Here is a 23,187-nt window from a genome sequence, read left to right as displayed (position 1 = left end):
ACACCTGGCTAATTTTTGTATTTTTAGTAGAGATGGGGTTTCACCACGTTAGCCAGGCTGATATCAAACTCCTGACCTCAAATGATCCACCTGCCTCGGCCTCCCAAAGAGCTGAGATTACAGGCGTGAGCCACTGCACCCAGCCTCTAAGGTCAGTTTCTAAAGGAATGTTATTAATAATGTGACCCTAGTGGTACAGGGAAGAGATGAACTCCCAGCATCCAAGCTCCTCATTCAGTGCTTTGGCATCTATATATCCTGGGATTCATCAATAATACATTAGATTCACACAGGGCTTTACCTTCCATTGGAGACTTTCACATACCTTCCCAGTTTAGGAAAACGTTCTACTCACCTGCAATGCTTTGTTGGCTTCTTTTATGTCTTCAATTTTAAGTTTTGATCTAAAAAGATTACAAATAGGTCCAAATTTCAGTACACATATTTAAATATAGAACATTCAGTATTTCAGTAGGTATTGGTATTTCATAGGATACAAAATTATGTATAGTATATGATCTTTATGGTCTTCTCTGGCTAGTGGAATATTTCATATTCTCCTATATTTTCTAAATGTCCTAAAGCAAAAATATTTTAGGTTTAAAACTTGCTTTTTAAGAAATACTGGCATTTTCATGTGATCATGACAATATTAATAGCTATCATTTATTGTAGGTTTACTCTGTGCCTTTGCATGCATATCTCATGTAATCTATACAAAAACCTATTTTAAAGATGAAGAAATGTCTGATGAAGTTTAGTCACTTGTAAGAGGTCACAGAGCTGGCAACTGGGGGAGCCAGGATTCAAACCCTTGTCTGTGACCCCAAAGGGCACATGCTAACCATTATGCACGCTATTTCTCTAGCAAATACAGAAGTGCTAAGGAAGAAAATACTGTGAGCCAGGTGTGGTGGCTCAGCACTTTGTGGGGCCAAGGCGGGTGAATCATCTGAGTTCAGGAGTTCGAGATCAGCCTGGTCAATATACAGTGAAACTCCATCTCTACTAAAAATACAAAAATTAGGCCGGGCGCGGTGGCTCACGCTTGTAATCCCAGCACTTTGGGAGGCCAAGGCAGGTGGATCACCTGAGGTTGGGAGTTCAAGACCAGCCTGACCAACATGGAGAAACCCCGTCTCTACTAAAAATACAAAATTAGCCGGGGTGGTGGCACATGCCTGTAATCCCAGCTACTCGGGAGGCTGAGGCAGGAGAATCGCTTGAACCCAGGAGGCGGAGGTTGTGGTGAGCCGAGATCGCGCCATTGCACTCCAGCTTGGGCAAAAAGAGTGAAACTCTGTCTCAAAAAAAAAAAAAAATACAAAAATTAGCTGGAAATAGTGGTACACACCTGTAGTCCCAGCTACTTGGGAAGGTGAGGCAGGAGAATCGCTTGAACCCAGGAGGCAGAGGTTTCAGTGAACCAAGATCACACCACTGCACTCCAGCCAGGGTGACAGAGCGAGACGCCATCTCTCAAAAAAAGCAACAAAAAAGAAAATACTGTGAAAGACACAGCTGCAAATACTTTTCCACTTTTTTGATGAAGTCTCATTCTGTTACCCAGGCTGCAGTACAGTGGCACGATCTCAACTCACTGCAACCTCCACCTCGTAGGTTCAAGTGATTCTCCTGCCTCAGTTTCTTGAGTAGCTGGGATCAGAGGCACCCGCCACCACTCCCAGGCTAATTTTTGTATTTTTAGTAGAGACAGGGCTTCACCATGTTGGCCAGGCTGGTCTTGAACTCCTGACTTCAAGTGATCCGCCCATCTTGGCCTCCCAAAGTGCTGGGACTACAGGTGTGAGCCACCAAGCCTGGCACTTTTCCACCTTTTGAAAATATGTATGTTGGGCCAGGTGCAGTCGCTCATGCCTGTAATCCCAGCACTTTGGGAGACGGAGGTGAGCAGACCGCCTAAGGTCAGGAAGGAGTTCAAGACCAGCCTGGCCAACATGGGTGAAACCCCATCTCTACTAAAAATACCAAAAAAATTAGCTGGGCGTGGTGAGGGGCGTCTGTAATCCCAGCTACTCGGGAGGCTGAGGCAGGGAGAATCACTTGGACCGGGGAAGCAGAGGTTGCATTGAGCCAAGATTGTGCCAGTGAGCTCCAGCCTGGGCAACAGAGTAAGACACCACCTCAAAAAACAAGAAAAAGAAAAAAGAAAATACATGTATTGGAATCAACTTACTACCAAGTGGTATAACTTTTTTTTTTTTAGACGGAGTTTTGCTCTTTTACTCAGGCTGGAGTGAAATAGCATGATCTCGACTCACTGCAACCTCTGCCCCCAAGATTCAAGCGATTCTCCTGCCTCAACCTCCCAACCAGCTGGGATTGTAGGCACCCGCCACCACACCCAGCTAATTTTTGTATTTTTAGTAGAGATGGGGTTTTGCCACGTTGGCCAAGCTGGTCTCAAACTCCTGACCTCAGGTGATCCACCCGCCTCGGCCTCCCAAAGTGCTAGGATTACACGTGAGCCACCGTGCCCAGCCCCAATTGGTATAATTTAATTTTGTTTCTTCTTTAAAAAAGAAAATACATATGTTAATGAAAATGCAAATTATAAAAAACAATATTTAATTACCTGTGATCCCATTACCCAGAGGTAATCTTCTCTATACATCTGTGTATATATTTTAAATGGAATAATTATCTACATAGTTTTCCATAACCAGCTATTTTCACAATATATCCTGAACAGCTTGCAGCTACTGACTTGTTACTGAGTATCTGCCACATCACTATAGTAAATGGTTACTTGGTATATACAATGAAAAAGAATATAAAATAGTTTATATAATTATTATCTACTGTTAATCTTTCAACGTGTTTCAAATTTTTCACCACAAAAGTTGTTTATTAAAATTACAATGACTAGTTCAGGCATGGTGGCTCCTACCTGTAATCCCAGCACTTCGGGATGCCGAGGTGGGCAGATCACTTGAGGTCAGGAGTTCCAGACCAGCCTGGCCAACATAGTGAAACCTCATCTCTACCAAAAATACAAAAATTAGCCAGGCATGGTGGTATGCACCTGTACTCCCAGCTACTCAGGTGGCTGAGGCAGGAAAATTGCTTGAACCTGGAAGGTGTAGGTTGCAATGAGCCAAGATCACACCACTGCCTTCCAGCTTGGGCAACAGAGCGAGACTCTTGTCTCCAAAAAAAAAAAAAAACCAAACAACAACAACAAAATTGGAATGACTAAAACATCAGTATTAATTCTCTTATAAATGAAATTTCTGAATCAAATGATACATCAGATACTAAAGCCTCTACTACTGAAGCAGAACATTAAAAATCTGCTTTGCCCTATAAAATGCTCTTCATTCCAAGACATAAAAATGAAGTGTGAGTCTTTCACCTATCTCATATTGACTCTTATGGTGGAAATAATCAATGTAAAACTACACACTGTAAAAATACTGACATAATAATCACATTTTCTTGGCTAAATTCACATCTACAAAATGTGCCTCAGGAAAACTGACTCTGTTGGGAATAGTGGCCACAACAGTGATGATTTAATTGTGCTGTACAGAAAAATTGAATATGGAATTAAAATGGCTTAATGGTATTCACCACAGAAAATGTTTTCTTGGCTGGGCACAGTGGCTCATGCCTGTAATTCCAGCACTTTGGGAGGCCAAGGCAGGCGGATAACCTGAGGTCAGGAGTTCGAGATCAGCCTAGCCAACATGGTAAAACCTGTCTCTACTAAAAATACAAAAATTAGCCGGGAGTGATGGCACACACCTGTAATCCCAGCTACTCTGGAGGCTGAGGCAGGAGAAACACTTGAATCCAGGAGGCAGAGTTTGCAGTGAGCCAAGATCATGCCACTGCATGCCAGCCTGGATGACAGAGCGACACTTGGTCTCGTGCCCGGCCTGGGAAATACTTTTTTATGAAAATTTACTGATATTGATAGATTTCTGATTTAAATGCCCTTATTCGTAAATATGGACTCAAAAAAGCCTCTCTATGATACATATTGCCTAAGTGTCCTAAAGAAAGGAGCATCAGCTACAATTCCAATAACCATAATGTACAAGAATACCTTTCTCAGCCAGGCACGGTGGCTCACGCCTGTAATCCCAGCACTTTGGGAGGCCAAGGTGGGTAGATCACTTGAGGTCAGGAGTTCGAGACTAGCCTGATCAACATCGTGAAATCCCACCTCTACTAAAAATACAAAATCAGCCAGATGTGGTGGCACACATCTGTAATCCCAGCTACTTGGGAGGCTGAGGTAGGAGATTTTGTATATATACATATATATTTACATATATAGCTGGTACTACTACTATATATATTTATATATACGTGTGTGTATATATATACGTATAAATATATATTTATATATATACGTGTGTATATATATACGTATAAATATATATTTATATTTATATAAATATATATTATATATTTATTTATATAAATATATATAGTATATATATTTATATTTATATAAATATATATAGTATATATATATTTATACTATATATATAAATACGTATATATATATATATATAAAAATATATATAGTAGTAGTACCAGCTACTCAGGAGGCTGAGACAGGAGAATTGCTTGAACCCAGGAGGCGGAGGTTGCAGAGAGCCGAGATTGCGCCACTGCACTCCAGCCTAGGTGACAGAGCAACTCTGTCTCCAAAAAAAAGATAGATTTGGAATGCTTTAAACATTGACTCTTCTTCTGAGTAATTACTATTCTTCTGTATAATTACAGTAGACGTCTAATTTAATAATTAAGAAAATGAAAATAAGCTTAAAAGGAAATATATACATATATGTGTATATATACACACACACATATATAAATACATGTTTATACGTATATATGTATATACATATATGTATATATGTACGCATGTGTATACATATATACATATATACATATTCTCCTGTCTCAGCCTCCGAAGTAGCTGGGACTATAGGCACATGCCACCATGCCCATCTAATTTTTGTATTTTTAGTAGAGATGAGGTTTCGCCATGTTGGCCAGGCTGCCCTCGAACTCCTGACCTCAAGTGATCTGCCCACCTCAGCCTCCCAAAGTGCTGGGATTACGGGCGTGAGCCACAGCACCTGGCCCAAATCTATCTTTTTATAAGAATTCTTCAGACCAGGTGTAGTGGCTCACACGTGTAATCCCAACACTTTGTGAGGCTGAGGAGGCGGGAGGCTCATTTGAGCCCAGGAGTTTGAGATCAGCCTGGGCAACAGAGTGAGACTCCACCTCCATATAAAATATATAAATAAAAATGTAAAAAAGAATCCTTCAAGTTGGATGTAGTGGCTGACACCTGTAATATCAATGCTTTTGGAAGCCAAAGCGAGAGGACTGCTTGAGGCCAGAGTTTGAGACCAGCCTTAGGCAACATAGTGAGACTCTGTCTCTATTTAATTTTTTTAAAAAAATAATCTTTCAGGCCAGGCGTGGTGGCTCATGCCTGTAATCCCAGCAGTTTGGGAGGCCAAGGCAGAAGGATCATGAAGTCAGGAGATCAAGACCATCCTGGCTAAAACGATGAAATCCCATCTCTACTACCAAAATACAAAAAAAATTAGCCGGGTGTGGTGGCAGGCGCCTGTGGAGGCTGAGGCAGGAGAATGGTGTGAACCCAGGAGGCGGAGCTTGCAGTGAGCCGAGACAGCACCACTGCACTCCAGCCTGGGCAACAGAGGAAGACTCCATCTCGGAAAAAAAAATAATAATAATAACAATAATAATCTTTCAATAATAAGCTGATAAGAGTAAATATTTCAATTTTCAAACCCAGTAAGTAGAGGTTGCAGTGAGCCCAGATCACACCACTGCACTCCAGCCTGGGTGACAGAGTGAGACCCTGCCTCAAATAAATAAATAAAGGCAACATCTAGACATTTATATGATCATGCCTGTAATAGAACTATAAAGTCTCTATTAAGTATGAAGTGAGGGGCCGGGCGTGGTGGCTCATGCCTGTAATCCCAGCACTTTGGGAGGCCAAGGTGGGCAGATCACCTGAGGTCAGGAGTTCAAGACTAGCCTGGCCAACATGGTAAAATGCTGTCTCTACTAAAAATTAGCCAGGTGTGGTGGCGGGCACCTGTAATCCCAGCTACTCAGGAGGCTGGGGCAGAAGAATCACTTGAACCCAGGAGGCAGAGGTTGCAGTGAGCTGAGACAGCACCACTGCATTCCAGCCTGGGTGACAAGAGCAAAACTCCCTCTCACACACACACAAAAAAGTATTAGTTGGGGAATGGGTGAAAAGTAACACATATTCCTAGGTTTACTATTCCATGGTTTTAATATTAAACCGTTATGATCTTAGTAAATGCAAAGATGCTTATTTTTTATTGTGAGGATTGTTCACTGTTGAGTGTCTAGCACTTAGTATAGTGCCTGGCACATAGTAGAAGCTCAGTGTCTGTCAATAAATAAATGGAAAATAAGGTAATAAGCACTTTGCACAGGGTCTGCCTCAAAGTGCTCAATAAATAGACGCTAGATTGGAATTGAAATCTTGCTTATCAGAACCACAATGCGAATTGTTCTCTGAAAAGCTGTAAAGACAAAAACAGCTTTATCTTTTTGAGATCTAATATTTCCTTTTGTGGTTCTAGTGAATTACTCCTTCTTATGTCCTTGGAAATTGGTTGCATTATCTTTTAATGGAATCCCACCTTTAGCAACTAAGTCTCCATTCTAGTATGATTTCTACTTAATTGAATATATACAAATGACATATATGTCCATCTAACTAATTTTATCTAAATCAATGACAAGATGTTTACATATAGAATTGTTTGAGGTTAGCTAAACTTTGGGGATTAACACTCAGGAGAAGGGAAGTACTTGCTTTTTTATCTTAAACCTTTATGTACTATTTGAATGTTCTAATCATATAAAACATCAAAGAGATTTGTATCGGTAATGAGATTATGAGACACTGTAGCTTTCTTATTTTTACTTTTCCGTATTTAAAAAAGTGGGCTGGGCGCAGTAGCTCACACCTGTAATCTCAGCACTCTGAGAGGTTGAGGCAGGATGATGTCTTGAGCCCAGGAGTTCAGCCTGAGCAACACAGCAAGATCCTAACTCTACAAAAAATTTAAAAAAAATTAGCCAGGCAAGGTGGTGTGCGTCTGTGGTCCCAGCTACTCCGGAGGCTTGAGATAAGAGAACAGCGTGAGCCTGAGAGATCAAGGATGCAGTGAGCTGTGACTGCGTCACTGCACTCCAGCCTGGGCAACTTGAAAGACTTGTTTCAAATCAAATAAAAATAAATTTTAAAAATTTAAAGTGACTATATTTTTTAAATGTGGCAGTGGTACATTCAATACTAAATTAAACCTCCTTGAGCTTATTCCAAATATCTGGTAGTATGTTCAATCAGGCACAAAGCTGCTAACCCAAAACACAGACCATGGGGAACAAAAGGAAAATGTGGCGGGGAACAAAAGGAAAATGTGGCTGGGAACAGTGACTCACACCTGTGATCCCAGCATTTTGGGAGGCTGAGGTGGGAAGACTGCTTGAGGTCAGGAGTTTGAGACCAGCCTGGGCAACATGCAAGACCCCATCCATCTCTATAAAAAATAAAAATTAGGCCGGGCACGGTGGCTCAAGCCTGTAATCTCAGCGCTTTGGGAGGCCGAGACGGGTGGATCATGAGGTCAGGAGATCGAGACCATCCTGGCTAACACGGTGAAACCCCGTCTCTACTAAAAAATACAAAAAAAACTAGCCGGGTGAGGTGGCGGGCGCCTGTAGTCCCAGCTACTTGGGAGGCTGAGGCAGGAGAATGGCGTGGACCCGGGAGGCGGAGCTTGCAGTGAGCTGAGATCCGGCCACTGCACTCCAGCCTGGGAGACAGAGCCAGACTCCGTCTCAAAAAAAAAATAAATAAATAAAAATAAAAATAAAAATAAAAATTAGTAGGCCATGATGGTGCATGCCTGTAGTCTCAGCTACTTGGTAAGCTGAAGGGTGAAAGGGTTGCTTGAGCCCAGGAGGTCAAGGCTGCAGTGAGTTATGATTATACCACTACACTCCAGCCTAGGCGAGACCCTGTCTTTGAAAAAAAAAGGAAATGTGAGAAAGGCAGAACACCATTTCTCCATCTTGTCTTTACAGGATCCCAATGACATTTTACTTCAACAAAGCCAAACTGTATGAAGTTAAGCCCTGTCTCCGGGAGGCATGAAACAACCTCCACTTCTCATGATGCTGGCTTCTTCTCAAAACAATCTGAAAGACAGCTCCCTGGATATTTTGAAACCTCAGCTTCTGTTTTTCTAAGAAAAATATATTAATAACTTCTGAATTCTCTGATATTGAAGAAATTGAACAAGAGTGTTAGTTTTCATCTATTGGGAAATATTCAAAGCTAAGTCTACTAAAATGAGTAAAACTTTAAATAAAATCTCTCTAGTCTAGTCTCATTTTTTAATCTTTATAGTTTTTGTTTTGTTTAATAGTTCATATCTTTCTCTTTTTTTTTTTTTTCTTTTGAGACAGAGTCTTGCTCTGTTGCCAGGCTGGAGTCAGCTCACTGCAACCTCCACCTCCTGGGTTCAAGCGATTCTTGTGCCTCAGCCTCCCAAGTAGCTGGGATTACAGGCACACGCCACCACAAGCAGCTAATTTTTGTATTTTTAGTAAAGACAGGGTTTCACCATATTGGCGAGTCTGGTCTTGAACTCCTGACCTCATGATCCGCCCGCCTTGGCCCAGAATTACATAGTGCTGGGATTACAGGCGTGAGCCACCGCGCCCTGCCTAGTTCATATCTTTCCTGTATCTAAACTTTTCTCCCTAATAGATCTGGCACACTTACATCTTTCATAAAAGTCAATAATGACTACTTAGTTGAAGGAAAAAAAGAAATTACTCGCTAAGTTTGTTGCCGAGTTCTTGAAGAGCTTGCTCTTGTTCATGATATATTTTTTTCAACTGCTGATTTTCATCCTGGAGGTTAAGGAACTCCTTCAGAACAATAAAAGACAGAAAATGCAATTTAAAAGAAAGAAACAAGAAACTCCAGAATGTATATATACCATTAATCAGAAACAAACATCCTTTAGCTTTTTAAAAGAAACAAATTGTGTCCAAAGGTCTTTCCTAGCTGCTATATGTATCAACTATTTTCCATTTACTTAATCTCTTCACTGATACTTTTTAAGATGACTAGTACATCCATTTCCTTGGTATAATGTAAATTATAATTTATCTTTTTAAATAAGTTAACATTTGTCAAGATAGAATTTTTAAAGTTTTACCACTATTTACTTTTTTAAGACTAATGATTTGTTGAGTCTCATTTCTAAGATGAGATAAGGCATCTTTCTCCTTTTGAAGATCTTCCTGCAAAGTCTGCCTCCATTCCTTCTCAATCTTCAAGTCAGTTTCCAGTTGCACCCTTGAATGACAAATAATACACAGAAGCTCAGTGCTATTTCTCACATGACAGTTGTTATGTATTCTTTACTAAAATCACCCTTTTGGTTTACTACTTTGGCCTTTGTAATGCATTTTTCAGACATTTTCTTTCACAAATATTTTTCGGTAAACAAGTCCAGCAGCACAGGGTTTTCCAACCACAAAATATTGACTCATTTGCTAGCCATGAAACAATCCTTGCTAAACCATTTACATCATTAATTAATTCCATAGACATAAATATTGCATAAGCATAGAAAATGCCTTGGAAAGGCAAACACCATAATATTAAAACTGGTTACATCTTGGGAATGGAACTAAGAGGAGGAACATAAGATTCTAATAGTCTTACACTTCTATGCCATGTGAAAAATTTTACAAAAAAACTTTATTCCAATATAAGAATTATAGCAATTGCTAAATCAGTTTAACTTCAGTAACGGCAAAATCAGCCCTGCTGCAGAGTGCTAGTTTGCAAATTACTGTTGGAAGCTGACCAATTACATGAAAGACCTAAAACCAAGCAGACATTGGGAGAAAGTCCACACTGCCTGGAAATGCCAATTCTGAAAGCATTCCTGCAATCTTCTTCTTCTTTTTTTTTTTTTTGGAGACAGGGTCTTGCTATGTTGCCAGGCTGGACTCAACTCCTGGGCTCAAGTGATCCTCCCACCTCAGCCTCTCAGCATCTGAGACTATAGGCCTGCCACCAAAACTCCTGAATTATTCTAAAGGTGCTAGCTGGCAAAGCAAACATAGTTGAATTTCCACATTTTAAGCTGACTAAAAAAAAGAACACAAATCACTTCCATGATTATTTCTCATAAACAGTTATAACAAGTGAGGCATTTATCTACTAACAATACTACAGTTACTAATACTTTATATTTTAATTGCAACATTATAATGTTGAGTACATTATTTTAATATTTTTGTGTTAATATTTAGATTAGTTTTTATTTCCTCATAGTTAGCATTTCCATATACAGCCATATATTTTCCAGTGGAATAAATTTTAGATTTTGTAATTCAGGTTGAAGAGAAGAGTACCTGAAAATGGAATTTACAAATTATTGATAAATACTATTTTACTACAAATTTAAAATTTGAACAGCATCTCTTCAACTGTTACTTCCTTATAACATTGACAAGAAAAAAAAACTGATTCCCACTGGGGCCACTGTCTGTGTGAAGTCTGCACGTTCTCTCCATGTCTGTGTAAGTCTTCTCCAGGTACTCCAGTTTCCTCCCAGATTCCAAAGATGTGCACATTAGATGAACTGGCATTATCTACATTGTCCCAGCCTGAGTGTGGGTGTGTTTGGGTACATCCTGTGATGGAATAGTGTCCTGTGGAAGACTAGTTCCCACTGGGTGCCCAACTTGCCAGGATAGGCTCCGGCCACCAGTGAGCCCGAACTGTAATAATTGGGCAAAGAATGAGCTTACTCGTTTTTATTCATTTTTCCTTAAATGTATGTATAACTCACATTTACTTCAATATTTAATACTAGAAGACCAGAAGGTCTTTAGTTAGCAGTTTAGTGATTTTTTGTGAAAATAATTATGCAGTAGAAACTTAACTCTTCTTCACATCAAGTAGCCTATGATAAAACTGGTTTCATTTAGCATCATTTCACTCAGTCAGAGTTTCCAAGAACCTGTCAATGACATTAAGTGAGAATTTACTGTGTATGTTACATAATGTGAGGACTTACTGTGTATGTTACAAACACTGAAGTAACCAAAGCACACAGTACCCTGTTGAATGGCCTCATCATCCAGAATCAAAAAAAAAAGTGAATGAAAAAGCAAAGGAAAATTTTGTTTTTAAGTTATATAAATATATTGTCAGAATACATGTTGAATACTGAAAGCAAAAACCATAAAAGGAAAAAAGGAAGATGTACCAGGCATGGTGGCTCATGCCTGTAATCCCAAAATTTTGGGAGGCCAAAGCGGGCAGATCTCTTGAGGCCAGGAGTTCAAGACCAGCCTGCCCAACATGGTGAAACCCCATCTCTACTAAAAATACAAAATTTAGCCGGGTGTGCTACTACTTGGGAGGCTGAGGTAGGAGAATCGCTTGGACCCAGGAGGCGGAGGTTGTAGTAAGCCAAGATCTCACCACTGCACTCCAGCCTGGGTGACAGAGCAAGATTCCATCTCAAAAAAAAAAGAAAAAGAAAAAGGAAGATGTAAGTACATAAAGAATTAAAATGTCTAAATAAAAACCACTATAATCAAAATTTTAAACTAAACAATAAACTTAGAAAACATTTTCAGGCTGGGCACAGTGGCTCATGCCTGTAACTCCAGCACTTTGGGAGGCCGAGGCAGGTGGATCACCTGAGGTCAGGAGTTCGAGAACAGCCTGGCCAACATGGCGAAACCCTGTCTGTACTAAAAATACAAAAATTAGCCAGGCGTGGTGGCACACACATTTAATCCCAGCTATTCAGGAGGCTGAAGCACGAGAATCGCTTGAACCTTGGAGGCAGGGGTTGCAGTGAGCTAAAATCGCACCACTGCACTCCAGCCTAGGCAACAGAGTGAGACTCTAAAATATATATATTTATGGTTCATGACTGTAATCCCAGCACTTTGGGAGGCCGAGGCGGGTGGATCACCTGGGGTCAGGAATTTGAGACCAGCCTGGCCAACATGGTGAAACCTGTCTCTACTAAAAACAAAAAACTATCTGGGCATGGTGGCGGGTGCCTGTAATCTCATCTACTCGGGAGGCTGAAGCATGAGAATTGCTTGCACCCAGGAGGTGGAGGTTGCAGTGAGCTGATATCGCGCCACTGTGACCAAAAAAAAAAAAAAAAAAAAAATTGGGTTATCACTACAGAATAAGTTGCATTACTGCAGAATATCAGATTGTCTTACCCATGCTTTTGTCAAACACTAGAAAGGTAATTCAGTAACAGAGTACCAGAGTTTCAAGACTATTCTACTGATGGGCCAAGTATCCCAGTCGTGTTCTTCATGTGCTTCATTTGACAAGGCACAGAGACTTACACAACAAACCCAGGGCACCATTAATAAATCTGATGACTTAAATGCTCCTTGTAACTTAAAATTAAGAGGAATTGTTTTTTCTGAATGTTTTGGGGTTTTTGTTTTGTTCTGTTTTTAGAGACAAGAACTCACTCTGCCACCCAGCAGGCTGAAGTTTAATGGCACAATCAGCTCACAGCAACCTTGAACTCCTGGGCTCAAGCAATCCTTTTGCCTCAGCCTGCTGAGCAGCTGGGGCTACAGGTGTGTGCCACAACACCCAGCTAATTTTTTCTTTCTTTCTTTCTTTTTGTAGAGACAGGGTCTCATTATGTTGCTCAGGCTGGTCTTAAACTCCTGGCGTCAAGCAATCCTCTCGCCTCAGCCTCCTAAAGCACTGGGATTACAACCATGTGCCACCACGCCCGGCCCTGCTTTTGGCTTTGGGAGTGGATTTCAGTTTCACAGTTTTCACAGTGTAGAAATAATATGGATTTTCTTTTCTTTTCTTTTCTTTTTGAGATGGAGTCGTGCTCTGTCACCTAGGCTGGAGTGCAGTGGTGCGACCTCGACACACTGCAACCTCCGCCTCCTGGGTTCAAGCGATTCTCCTGCCTCAGCCTTCTGAGTAGCTGGGATTACAGGCGCCCACCACCACGACTGTCTAATTTTTTAAAAATGTTTAGTAGAGACGGGGTTTTACCATGTTAGTCAGACTGGTCTCGAACTCCTGACCTCGTGATCCACCTGCCTCAGCCTCTCAAAAGTTCTAGGATTACAGGCGTGAGCCACCAGGCTCGGTCTGTAGGTTTTTAATCACAGTAATATACCCTGGACTAAAGCCAGGGAATTCTACATATTAATTCCTCAAATTCCTCAAATTATTATATTTGTGGTAGATTTAAATGGAGTACAGAATTCTGGTTCTGGAAAAGATGAAGTAAGCACCCCTATCCCTCCAACTAAGTACAGTTAAAAACTCTGGACATTATATGTAAAATATACATAAGAAGACTCCAAGGCCAAGCACAGTGGCTCATGCCTGTAATCCCAGCACTCTGGGAGGCCCAGATAGGCGGATCACCTGAGGTCGGGAGTTCAAGACCTGCCTGGCCAACATGGAGAAACCCCGTCTCTACTAAAAATACAAAATTAGCCGAGCATGGTGGCACATGCCTGTAATCCCAGCTACTTGGGAGGCTGAGGCAGGAGAATCGCTTGAACCCGGGAGGCAGAGGTTGCAGTGAGCCGAGATCGCGCCATTGCACTCCAGCCTGGGCAACAAGAGTGAAACTCCACCTCAAAACAACAACAACAAAAGAAGACTTCAGAAAGTAAAGAGAAGATGTTTGATCAGCTAGGAACTCCAGGAATCAAAGAACAACATGGTGATGAGTTACCTCAGGTTTCTTTTTGTCTCACATATAGGTCAGATTAGGTGTTGATGAAGCCCTCAACCCATTAAATACTAATGGGCATAGACAAAAAAAAAAAGCCCCAAGAAGAGCTGTTCCCATGCCAAAGGGCCAGGAAATAGCCTAGCAAGACAGAAAACTTTGGACAATAAATGTCCTATTCCAGCAAAACACCTGAGAAAAAACCCATGCCCCCGCAACAAACCTCAGTCAGCAAAAGCTGAGTGAGGAGCCTGGATTTCTACTCTTGCCTGGCAATGATAAGGTAACCTTCTTGCACCCTGCTGTGGTAGTATCAGAAAATGTCAAGTGGGAGCCTGAACCCTCCTAACCCCCAGCAGTAATAAGGCATCTGTTATGGTTTGAATGTTTGTCCTCTTCAAAACTTACATTGAAACTTAATGCCCAGTTTAACAGCATAAGAGGTAAGGCCTTGCCGGCACAGTGGCTCACGCCTGTAATCCCAGCACTCTCGGAGGCCAAGGCAAGCGGATCACTTGAGGTCAGGAGTTTGAGACCAGCCTGGTCAACATGGTGAAACCTCATCTCTACAAAAAACACAATTAGCCAGGTGTGGTGGTGTGTGCCTATAGTCCCAGCTACTAGGGGTGCTGAGGCAGGAGGATTGCCTGAACTGGGGAGGTCAAGGCTGCAGTAAGCTGAGATCGTATCACTGCACTCCAGCCTGGGCAACAGAGCCAGACCTTGTCTCAAAAAAAACAAAAACAAACAAACAGGTGAGGCCTTTAAGAGGTAATTGGCTCATGAGGTCTCTGCCTTCATGAATGAATTAACAGGGTAGTGGACTAATGGGTTATCACAAGAATGGGTCTGTTATAAAAGTCAGTTTGGTAGGCCAGGAATGGTGGCTCACACCTGTAATCCAAGCACTTTGGGAGGCCAAGGTAGGAGGATCACTTTAGGAGTTCAAGACCAGCCTGGGCAATATAGTGAGACCACATCTCTATAAGAAAAATAATAAATAAAAATAATAAACAAAAGCCAGTTTGACTCTCAGTACACTCCTCTTGCCCTGTGATGTCTTCTGCCATGTTAGGATGCAGCACAAAGCCCTCACCAGAAGATGACCAAATGTGGCTGCCCAATCTTGGACTTCCCAGATTCCAGAACTGTAAGAAATAAGCCTGTTTTCTTTTTAAATTACCCAGTCTCAGGTACCCAGTTATATCAACAGAAAGTAAACTAATCTGGGCCAGGCACAGTGGCTCATGCCTGTAAACCCATCACTTTGGGAGGACAAGGTAGGTGGGTCACCTGAGGTCAGGAGCTCGAGACCAGCCTGACCAACATGGCAAAACCTCATCTCTACAAAAAATTAGCCAGGCATGGCGGTACGCGCCTGTAATCCCAGCTGCTAAAGAGGCTGAGGCACAAGAATCGCTTGAACCCGGGAGGCAGAGGTTGCAGTGAGTCGAGATTGCGCCACTGCACTCCAGCCTGGGCAACAGAGCGAAAACTCTGTCTCAGAAAAACAGAAAGTAAACTAATGCAGTCTATCCCTGGATCTAAGGGAAAAAACAAAGAAAAAATAAAACAAAGTGTCTCTCAAGCAACCTCACTGGTAACAATGGAAGAGTAACCTGGGACTTGAATCTGCATGCAGCAGTAAAAAGGCATTTCTTTTTTCTTTTCCTTTTTTTTTTTTTTTTTGAGACAGAGTCTTGCTCTGTCACCCAGGCAGGAGTGCAGTGGCACAATCTTGGCTCACTGCAACCTCTGCCTCCCAGGTTCAAGTGATTCTCTCACCTCAGCCTCCCGAGTAATTGGGATTACAGGCACCAGCCACTACGCCTCACTAATTTTTCTATTTTTAGTAGAGACGGGGTTTCGCCATGTTGGCCAGGCTGGCCTCGAACTCCTGACCTCAGGTGATCCACCCGTCTCCGCCTCCCAAAGTGCTGGGATTACAGGCGTGAGCCACCATGCCTGGCCTAACAAGGCATTTCTTAACCACCCCCACAGTATCAGTGAAAGCCAATTGAGAGCCTGGATTACCTCCACCCAGTGGTAATGAGGCTTCTCGTCCTCTCTCTTCCAAGATGGTTTCAGCAGAAACCAAGAGGAGAGCCTGGACTTCCACTACCCGCCAACAGTAACATGGCACCACTCCCCTTCTCCACAGTATCAGTGTAAGCTGACTGGAAGATTCAGATTTCAATCCCTGCAGTTATTAGGCACCCTATTCCATCCCACCTGGAATGGTCTTGGGCTTCCAACTCCATTTGATGTAAAGGGTTACTGTCCACATCCCCCTACTAGTGTGGTTTCAGTGGAGGCCTGCCAAAACAATATATAAAATCCAGAGTCTTATTCTACCCAAAGTATCCTGGATGCGACTGAAAAACATCTGTTATACTAAGGCCCAGGAAGGTCTCAAGTTAGGTGAGAAACATCAATCAACAGATGCTAACATCATAGATCCAGATGGTGGAATTATCTGTCAAGAATTTTAAAGCAGCCACCATTAAAATGCTCCCACTACCAATTAAGACACATCTGAAAAATCATGAGGAAAGAAAGAAGAAAGGAAATAAACATAAAAAAGAGCCTGGCCAGGCACCATGGCTCACATCTATAATCCCCACACTTTGGGAGCCCAATACAGGAGGATCACTTGAGACCAGGAGTTCAAGACCAGCCTCGACAATATACCATAGCCCTCATCTCTACAAAAAATAAAAACAAAAATAAATTAGCCAAGCATAGGGGTGTATGCCTGTAGTCCTAGGAAGCTTGGGCAGAAGGATCACTTGAGTCCAGAAGTTCAAGTTCACAGTGAGCCATGATCATGCCACTGCCCTACAGCCTGGTCAACAGCAAGATCCTATCTCAAAACTAAACAAAAACAAAACAAACAACAAAAGAAAATAGATCAAATGGAAATCTTAGGACTGAAAAATACAATAATCTTGCTGAAAGGGCTCAAGAGAAGAATGAAGATGGTGAGGGAAGAATGAATGAATTTGAAAATATAACAACAGAAATAATCCAATCTGAACAGGAACTGGTGGGACTACTAAAACAAAAAAAAAAAGATCGCCTGGGCACAGTGGCTCACGCCTATAATCCCGGCACTTTGGGAGGCCAAGGTGGGCGGATCATGAGGTCAAGAGATCGCGACCATCCTGGCTAACATGGTGAAACCCTGTCTCTACTAAAACTACAAAAAATTAGTCGGGTGTGGTGGCAGACACCTGTAGTCCCAGCTACTAAGGAGGCTGAGGCAGGAGAATGGCATGAACCTGGGAGGCGGAGCTTGCAGTGAGCCAAGATCATGCCACTGCACTCCAGCCTACGCGACAGTGTGAGACTCCATCTCGGGAAAAAAAAAAAGGCCAGGCGCAGTGGCTCACGCCTGTAATACCAGCACTTTGGGAGGCCAAGGCGGGTGAATCACAAGGTCAGGAATTTAAGACCAACCTGGCTAAGATGGTGAAACCCCGTCTCTACTAAAAATACAAAAAAAAAATTAGCCGGGCTTGGTGGCAGGCACCTGTAATTCTAGCTACTCAGGAGGCTGAGGCAGGAGAATCGCTTGAACCAGGCAACAGAGGTTGCAGTGGGCTGAGATCGCACCACTGTACTCCAGCCTGGGTGACAGGCTGAGACTCCACCTCAAAAAAAAAAAAAAATTAGCTGGGCATGGTGGCACGCGCCTGTAGTCCCAGCTACCCAGGAGGCTGAGGCAGAAGAACCACTTGAATCCAGGAGGTTGCAGAGAGCCAAGATCGCACCACAGCACTCCAGCCTGGTGACAGAACAAGACTCCGTCTCAAAAAAAAAAAAGACCCAACATTCATGGTATCAAGAGTCTCTGAAGGGGAGGAGAAGGCAACTGACACTAAAAAAATATATATCTGAAAAAGTAATGGCTGAAAATTTCCCAAATTTGACAAAGACATAAACCTACAGATATAAGAAGCTGATCAAATCCTAAATAGGTTAAATCCCCAAAAAAAATTTTTTTGAAAGCAGTAAGACAGAAATGACATTAACGCCTAAAGAGAAACAATTCAAATGACAGTGTATTTTTAATCAGAAAACCATAAAGGCCAAGAGAAAGTGGTGTAAGATTTCTCTAGTGCTAAAAGAACTGCCAACCCAGAATTCTATACCCAATGAAAATATCCTTCAGAAATGAAGGTAAAATAGAATTTACTGCCAACAGACATACCCGAAAAGAATGGCTAAAGAGCTTGGCATGGTGGCTCACACCTGTAATCCTACCTACTCAGAAGGCTGACGCCAGAGGATTATTTGAGGCCAGGCATTCAAGACTAGCCTGAGCAACATAATAAGACCTCATCTCTAAAAAAAAATTTGGCCGGGCACGGTGGCTCAAGCCTGTAATCCCAGTACTTTGGGAGGCCAAGATGGGTGGATCACGAGGTCAGGAGATCGAGACCATCCTGGCTAACATGGTGAAACCCCATCTCTACTAAAAAATACAAAAAATTAGCCAGGCGTGGTGGCAGACGCCTGTAGTCTCAGCTACTCGGGAGGCTGAAGCAGGAGAATGCCGTGAACCTGGGAGGCAGAGCTTGCAGTGAGCTGAGATCCGGCCACTGCACTCCAGCCTGGGTGACAGAGCAAAACTCCATCTCAAAAAAAAAAAAAAAAAAAAAAAAAATTTAAGGCCAGGTGCAGTGGCTCACGCCTGTAATCCTAACACTTTGGAAGATCATGGCAGAGGGACTGCTTGAGGCCAGGAGTTCAAGACCAGCCTGGGCAACATAGCAACATCCTGTCCCTATAAAAATTAGCCAGGTGTGGTGGTATGCTCTACCATCCTAGCTACTCAGGAGGCTGAGGCGAGAGGATCCTTTGCGCCCATGAGTTCAAAGCTGCAATGAGTTATGATCACGCCACTATACCCCAGCCTGGGCGAGAGAGAAATAAGACCCTATCTCAAAAAAATAAAATAAAATAAGTTTTTAAATTAGTTGGCATGATGGCTAATGCCTATAGTCCCAGCTACTTGGTAGGTAAAGGCAAGAGCATTGCTTGAGCCCAGGAGCTCGAGGTTGCAGTGAGCCATGATCACACTACTGTATTCCAGCCTCAGTGACACAGTGAGACGCCTCTCTCTTTAAAAAAAAAAAAAAAGAGGCCAGGCACGGTGGCTCACAGCTATAATGCTAGCACTTTTGGAGGCCAAGGTGGGCTGATCACTTGAGCCCAGGAGTCCGAGATTATTCCCGGTAACATGGAGAAACCCCGTCTCTACCAAAAAAAAAAAATAATAATACAAAAATTAGCCAGGTGTGGTGATATGCACCTATAGTCTCAGCTACTCAGGAGCCTGAGATGGGAAGATTACTAAGCCCAGGAAATCAAGGCTGCAGTGAGCTGTGATCACATCACTGCACTCCAGCCTGGCTGACAGAGCAAGACCCTGTATCAAAAAAAAAAAAAAAAATGTTTAAAGAAAGTTCAGACACACACAAAAAAACCTGGAGCTTCAGGAATAAAAAAGAATAATGAAGTTTTCTAAATTAGATTAAATTTAAACATTAAATTCTGTTTATGGTTGCACAACATATTACAATATTGTCTAACATGATTCCCAATATATGTAAAAGAGATCATTAAGCAAATTATATTAAAGAGGGGAGAAAGTATGAATACTTAAATAGAGGTAAGGTTTTCACACTTCATCCAAAGTGGTAAAATGTTAATGCCAACAGACTGTGGAAAAATAGCATATGTGTAATATAATGTCCACAGCAAACACCAAAAATCTATACAAAGAGATGCATTCAAAAGTGCTACAGATAAATCAAAACGGAATTCTAAATAATGTTCATGTAACTTATGGGAAGGCAGGAAAAATTAAACAGAGGAACAACAAATAGGAAAAACAAATTAAACAACAAAATGGCTGACTTAAGCTCTACTATATCAATAATTACAATACATATAAATGGACTAAACATACTATGAAAAGACAGAGTTGGGAGAATTGATTTTAAAAGCATGAAGCAGGCCAAGCACGATGGCTCATGCCTGTAATCCAAATGCTTTAGGAGGCTGAGGCAGAGAGATCACTTGAGGCCAGGAGTTCCAGACCAGCTTAGGATATATAGCAAGACCTCCATCTCTTAAAAAAAAAATTGTTTTATTAGCCAGGTGCAGTGGCACATGCTTGTTGTCCTAGCTACTCAGGAGGCTGAGGCAGGAGGATCTCTTGAGCCCAGAATTAGAGGCTGCAATGAGCTATAATGGTACCACTATACTCCAACCTGGCAACAAAGCAAGACCCTGTCTCTAAAAAACAAATAACAACAACAACAAAACATGAACTATATGCTGTCTATAAGAAACTTCAGGCTGGGAGCAGTGGCTCATGCCTGTAATCCCACACTTTGGGAGGCCAAGGTGGGAGGATCACTTGAGCTCAGGAGTTCAAGATCAGTATGGGCAACATACCAAGACCTTTTCTCTACTAAAAAATAAAAATAAAAATAAATTAGCTGGGTATGATGGCACAACGCCTAAGGTCCCAGCTACTCTGCAAGCTGAGGTTGGGAGGATTGCTTGAGCCTAGGATTGCTTGAGTCATAGCTGCAGTGAGCTATGACCATGCCACTGCACTCCAGCCTGGGCAACACAGTGAGACTCTGTCTTTAAAAAAAAGGAAAAGAAACTTCAAGCCGGGGATGGTGGCTCACACCTGTAATCCCAACACTTTGGGAGGCAAAGATGGGAGGATTACTTGAAGCTAGGAGTGCAAGGCTAGCCTGGGCAACACAGCAAGATCCTGTCTCTCCAAAAAAAAAAAAAAAAGAAACTTCAAACATTACAAAGGTACACTGAAAGTAAAAAAAAAAAAAAAAAGGAAAAATACAAACATTAATCAACAGAAAGCAGGAGTAACTATATTAATATCAGAAAAATTAACTTCAGAGCAAAAAAAAATTACCAGAGAAGTACATCATATAATGACAAAAGGGTCACTCTACCAAGAAGATATATTAACAGTCCTGAATATGTAGGCATCAAATAACAGAGCTTTAGAATACAATAAGCAAAAACAGAATTGAAAAAATACATATACCAATCCACAATCACAGTTTGATATTTCAACAAATTCTCTCTCAATAATTAAAACTACTAGACAGAAAATCACCAAGGATAGAGAAGAACTTAACAAACACTTCAATGGGTATAAAGGCAGCTTAGCAACTTATACTTCATACACGGCATGTGGTCTTGTTTTAATGATCTGTTAATATAATAAATAACTACTTTCCATTGTTGCTTTGTTTGTTTGTTCTTACTGTTGTTTTCTTTTAATAACAGAATTGGTACATATTAACTGGGGGAAAAATACTGATATTTATAAAATAAAACTAAAATGTCCCTGTCAACCTCAACCTACCAGCATTCACCTGAAATAACCACTCCCCAGAACCTGTATTCTTTAAAATATTTTCTATGTATAAATATATATGCATACATGGTTTTAATTTTGTTTTTTAAATTGAATCACATTTGGCATACTGTCTGCAACTTGCTTTTTTTCAGCACAATGACATATACTAACATCCTTCCTGGTTGGTGATATATAGATCATGCAAAGTACTAATAAAAATGTTCTCAGAAGCTGGGCATGGTGGCTCACTTCTGTAATCCCAACACTTCGAGAGTTGAGGCAGGAAAATCGCTTGAGGCCAAGAGTTAGAGATCAGTCTGAACAATATAGCAAGACTCCATTTCCACAATTTAAAAAAAAATGTTCAGGAGCTAAATGATAAGAACTTACGAGGCGGGCGGATCACAAGGTCAGGAGATCGAGACCACAGTGAAACCCCGTCTCTACTAAAAATACAAAAAAGTAGCCGGGCGCGGTGGCGGGCGCCTGTAGTCCCAGCTACTCAGGAGGCTGAGGCAGGAGAATGGCGGGAACCCGGGAGGCGGAGCTTGCAGTGAGCCGAGATCGCGCCACTGCACTCCAGCCTGGGCGACAGCGTGAGACTCCGTCTCAAAAAAAAAAAAAAAAAAAAAAAAAAGAACTTATGAACACAGAGAAGGAAATAACAGATACAGGGTTCTATCTGAGTGGGGAGGATGGGGGGAAGAAAAGGAGCAGAAAAGATAGCTATTGGGTACTGGGCTTAATACCTGGGTGATAAAATAATATACACAACAAACCCCCATGACACGTGTTTACCTAGTAACAAGCCTTCACATGTACCCCCAAACCTAAAATAAAAGTTAAAAAAAAAATTAAAGACAACTGGCCAGGCACAGTGTCTCACACCTGTAATCCCAGCACTTTGGGAGGCTGAGGCAGATGGATCACGAGGTTAGGAGATCGAGACCATCTTGGCTAACACAGTGAAACCCCGTCTCTACTAAAAATACAAAAAAAATTGGCCGAGAGTGGTGGAGGGCACCTGTAATCCCAGCTACTCAGGAGGCGGAGGCAGGAGAATGGCATGAACCCAGGAGGCAGAGCTTGCCGTGAGCCGAGATCGCGCCACTGCACTCCAGCCCAGGGGACAGAGCAAGACTCTGTCTCAAAAAAAAAAAAAAAAAAATCAGAGAAAATTAAAAAAAAAAAAAAAGTTGGCCAGGCACAGGGGCTCATGCCTGTAATCCTAGCACTCTGGGAGGCCAAGGTGGGCAGATCACCTGAGGTCAGGAGTATGAGACCAGCCTGGCCAACATCATGAAACTTCATCTCTACTAAAAAATACAAAAAATTAGCTGGGTGTGGTGGCATAAGCCTGTAGTCCCAGCTATTCAGGAGGCTAAGACAGGAGAATTGCTTGAACCTAGGAGGCAGAGGCTGCAGTGAGCCACCAAGGTCATGCCACTGCATTTTAGCCTCGGCGACAGAGTGAGACTCCATCTCAAAGGAAAAAAAAAAAAAGTTGATTTTAAAAAAATGTTCTCGGCCGGGTGCGGTAGCTCATGCCTGTAATCCCAGCACTTTGGAGGCCGAGGCAGGTGGATCACCTGAGGTCAGGAGTTTGAGACCAGGCTGGCCAACATGGTGAAACCCCGTCTCTACTAAAAATGCAAAAAATTAGCTGGGCATGGTGGCAGGCAACTGCAATCACAGCTACTCAGGAGGCTGAGACAGAAGAATCACTTCAACCTGGGAGGTGGAGGTTGCAGTGAGCCGAGGTCACATGCCATTGCACTCCAGCCTGCGCAACAAGAGTGAAACTCCATCTCAAAAATATATACATATATATTCTCAGAAAACAGCATGTCCTTTAATAATATAAGTTTCTTGTAGTTACAAAAGCCTATTATACTCAGCACCTAGAAATAT

General features: G+C 42.0%; 1 protein-coding gene across 7 annotated transcripts in view; it reads right to left on the bottom strand.

Moving 5' to 3' along the window:
* The window catches only part of RUFY2 (RUN and FYVE domain containing 2), a 64,110-nt gene that overhangs the window by 12,220 nt on the left and 28,703 nt on the right, over nt 1-23,187 (bottom strand). For all 7 annotated transcript variants that reach the window (XR_007728967.1, XM_050805227.1, XM_050805232.1 and 4 more), the window contains 3 exons: nt 9,313-9,442; nt 8,915-9,009; nt 356-404 (listed from right to left, as the gene is read on the bottom strand). Coding sequence is in view for 6 of the 7 variants with exons in the window: in XM_050805227.1 (XP_050661184.1) it covers nt 356-404; nt 8,915-9,009; nt 9,313-9,442 (274 nt within the window). In the remaining variant the exon portion in view is untranslated. The remainder of the gene's footprint in view (nt 1-355; nt 405-8,914; nt 9,010-9,312; nt 9,443-23,187) is intronic.

Source organism: Macaca thibetana, chromosome 9 (assembly GCF_024542745.1).
Source record: "Macaca thibetana thibetana isolate TM-01 chromosome 9, ASM2454274v1, whole genome shotgun sequence".
Lineage (NCBI taxonomy): Eukaryota > Metazoa > Chordata > Mammalia > Primates > Cercopithecidae > Macaca > Macaca thibetana.
This window is presented reverse-complemented; position numbering and strand designations above follow the sequence as displayed.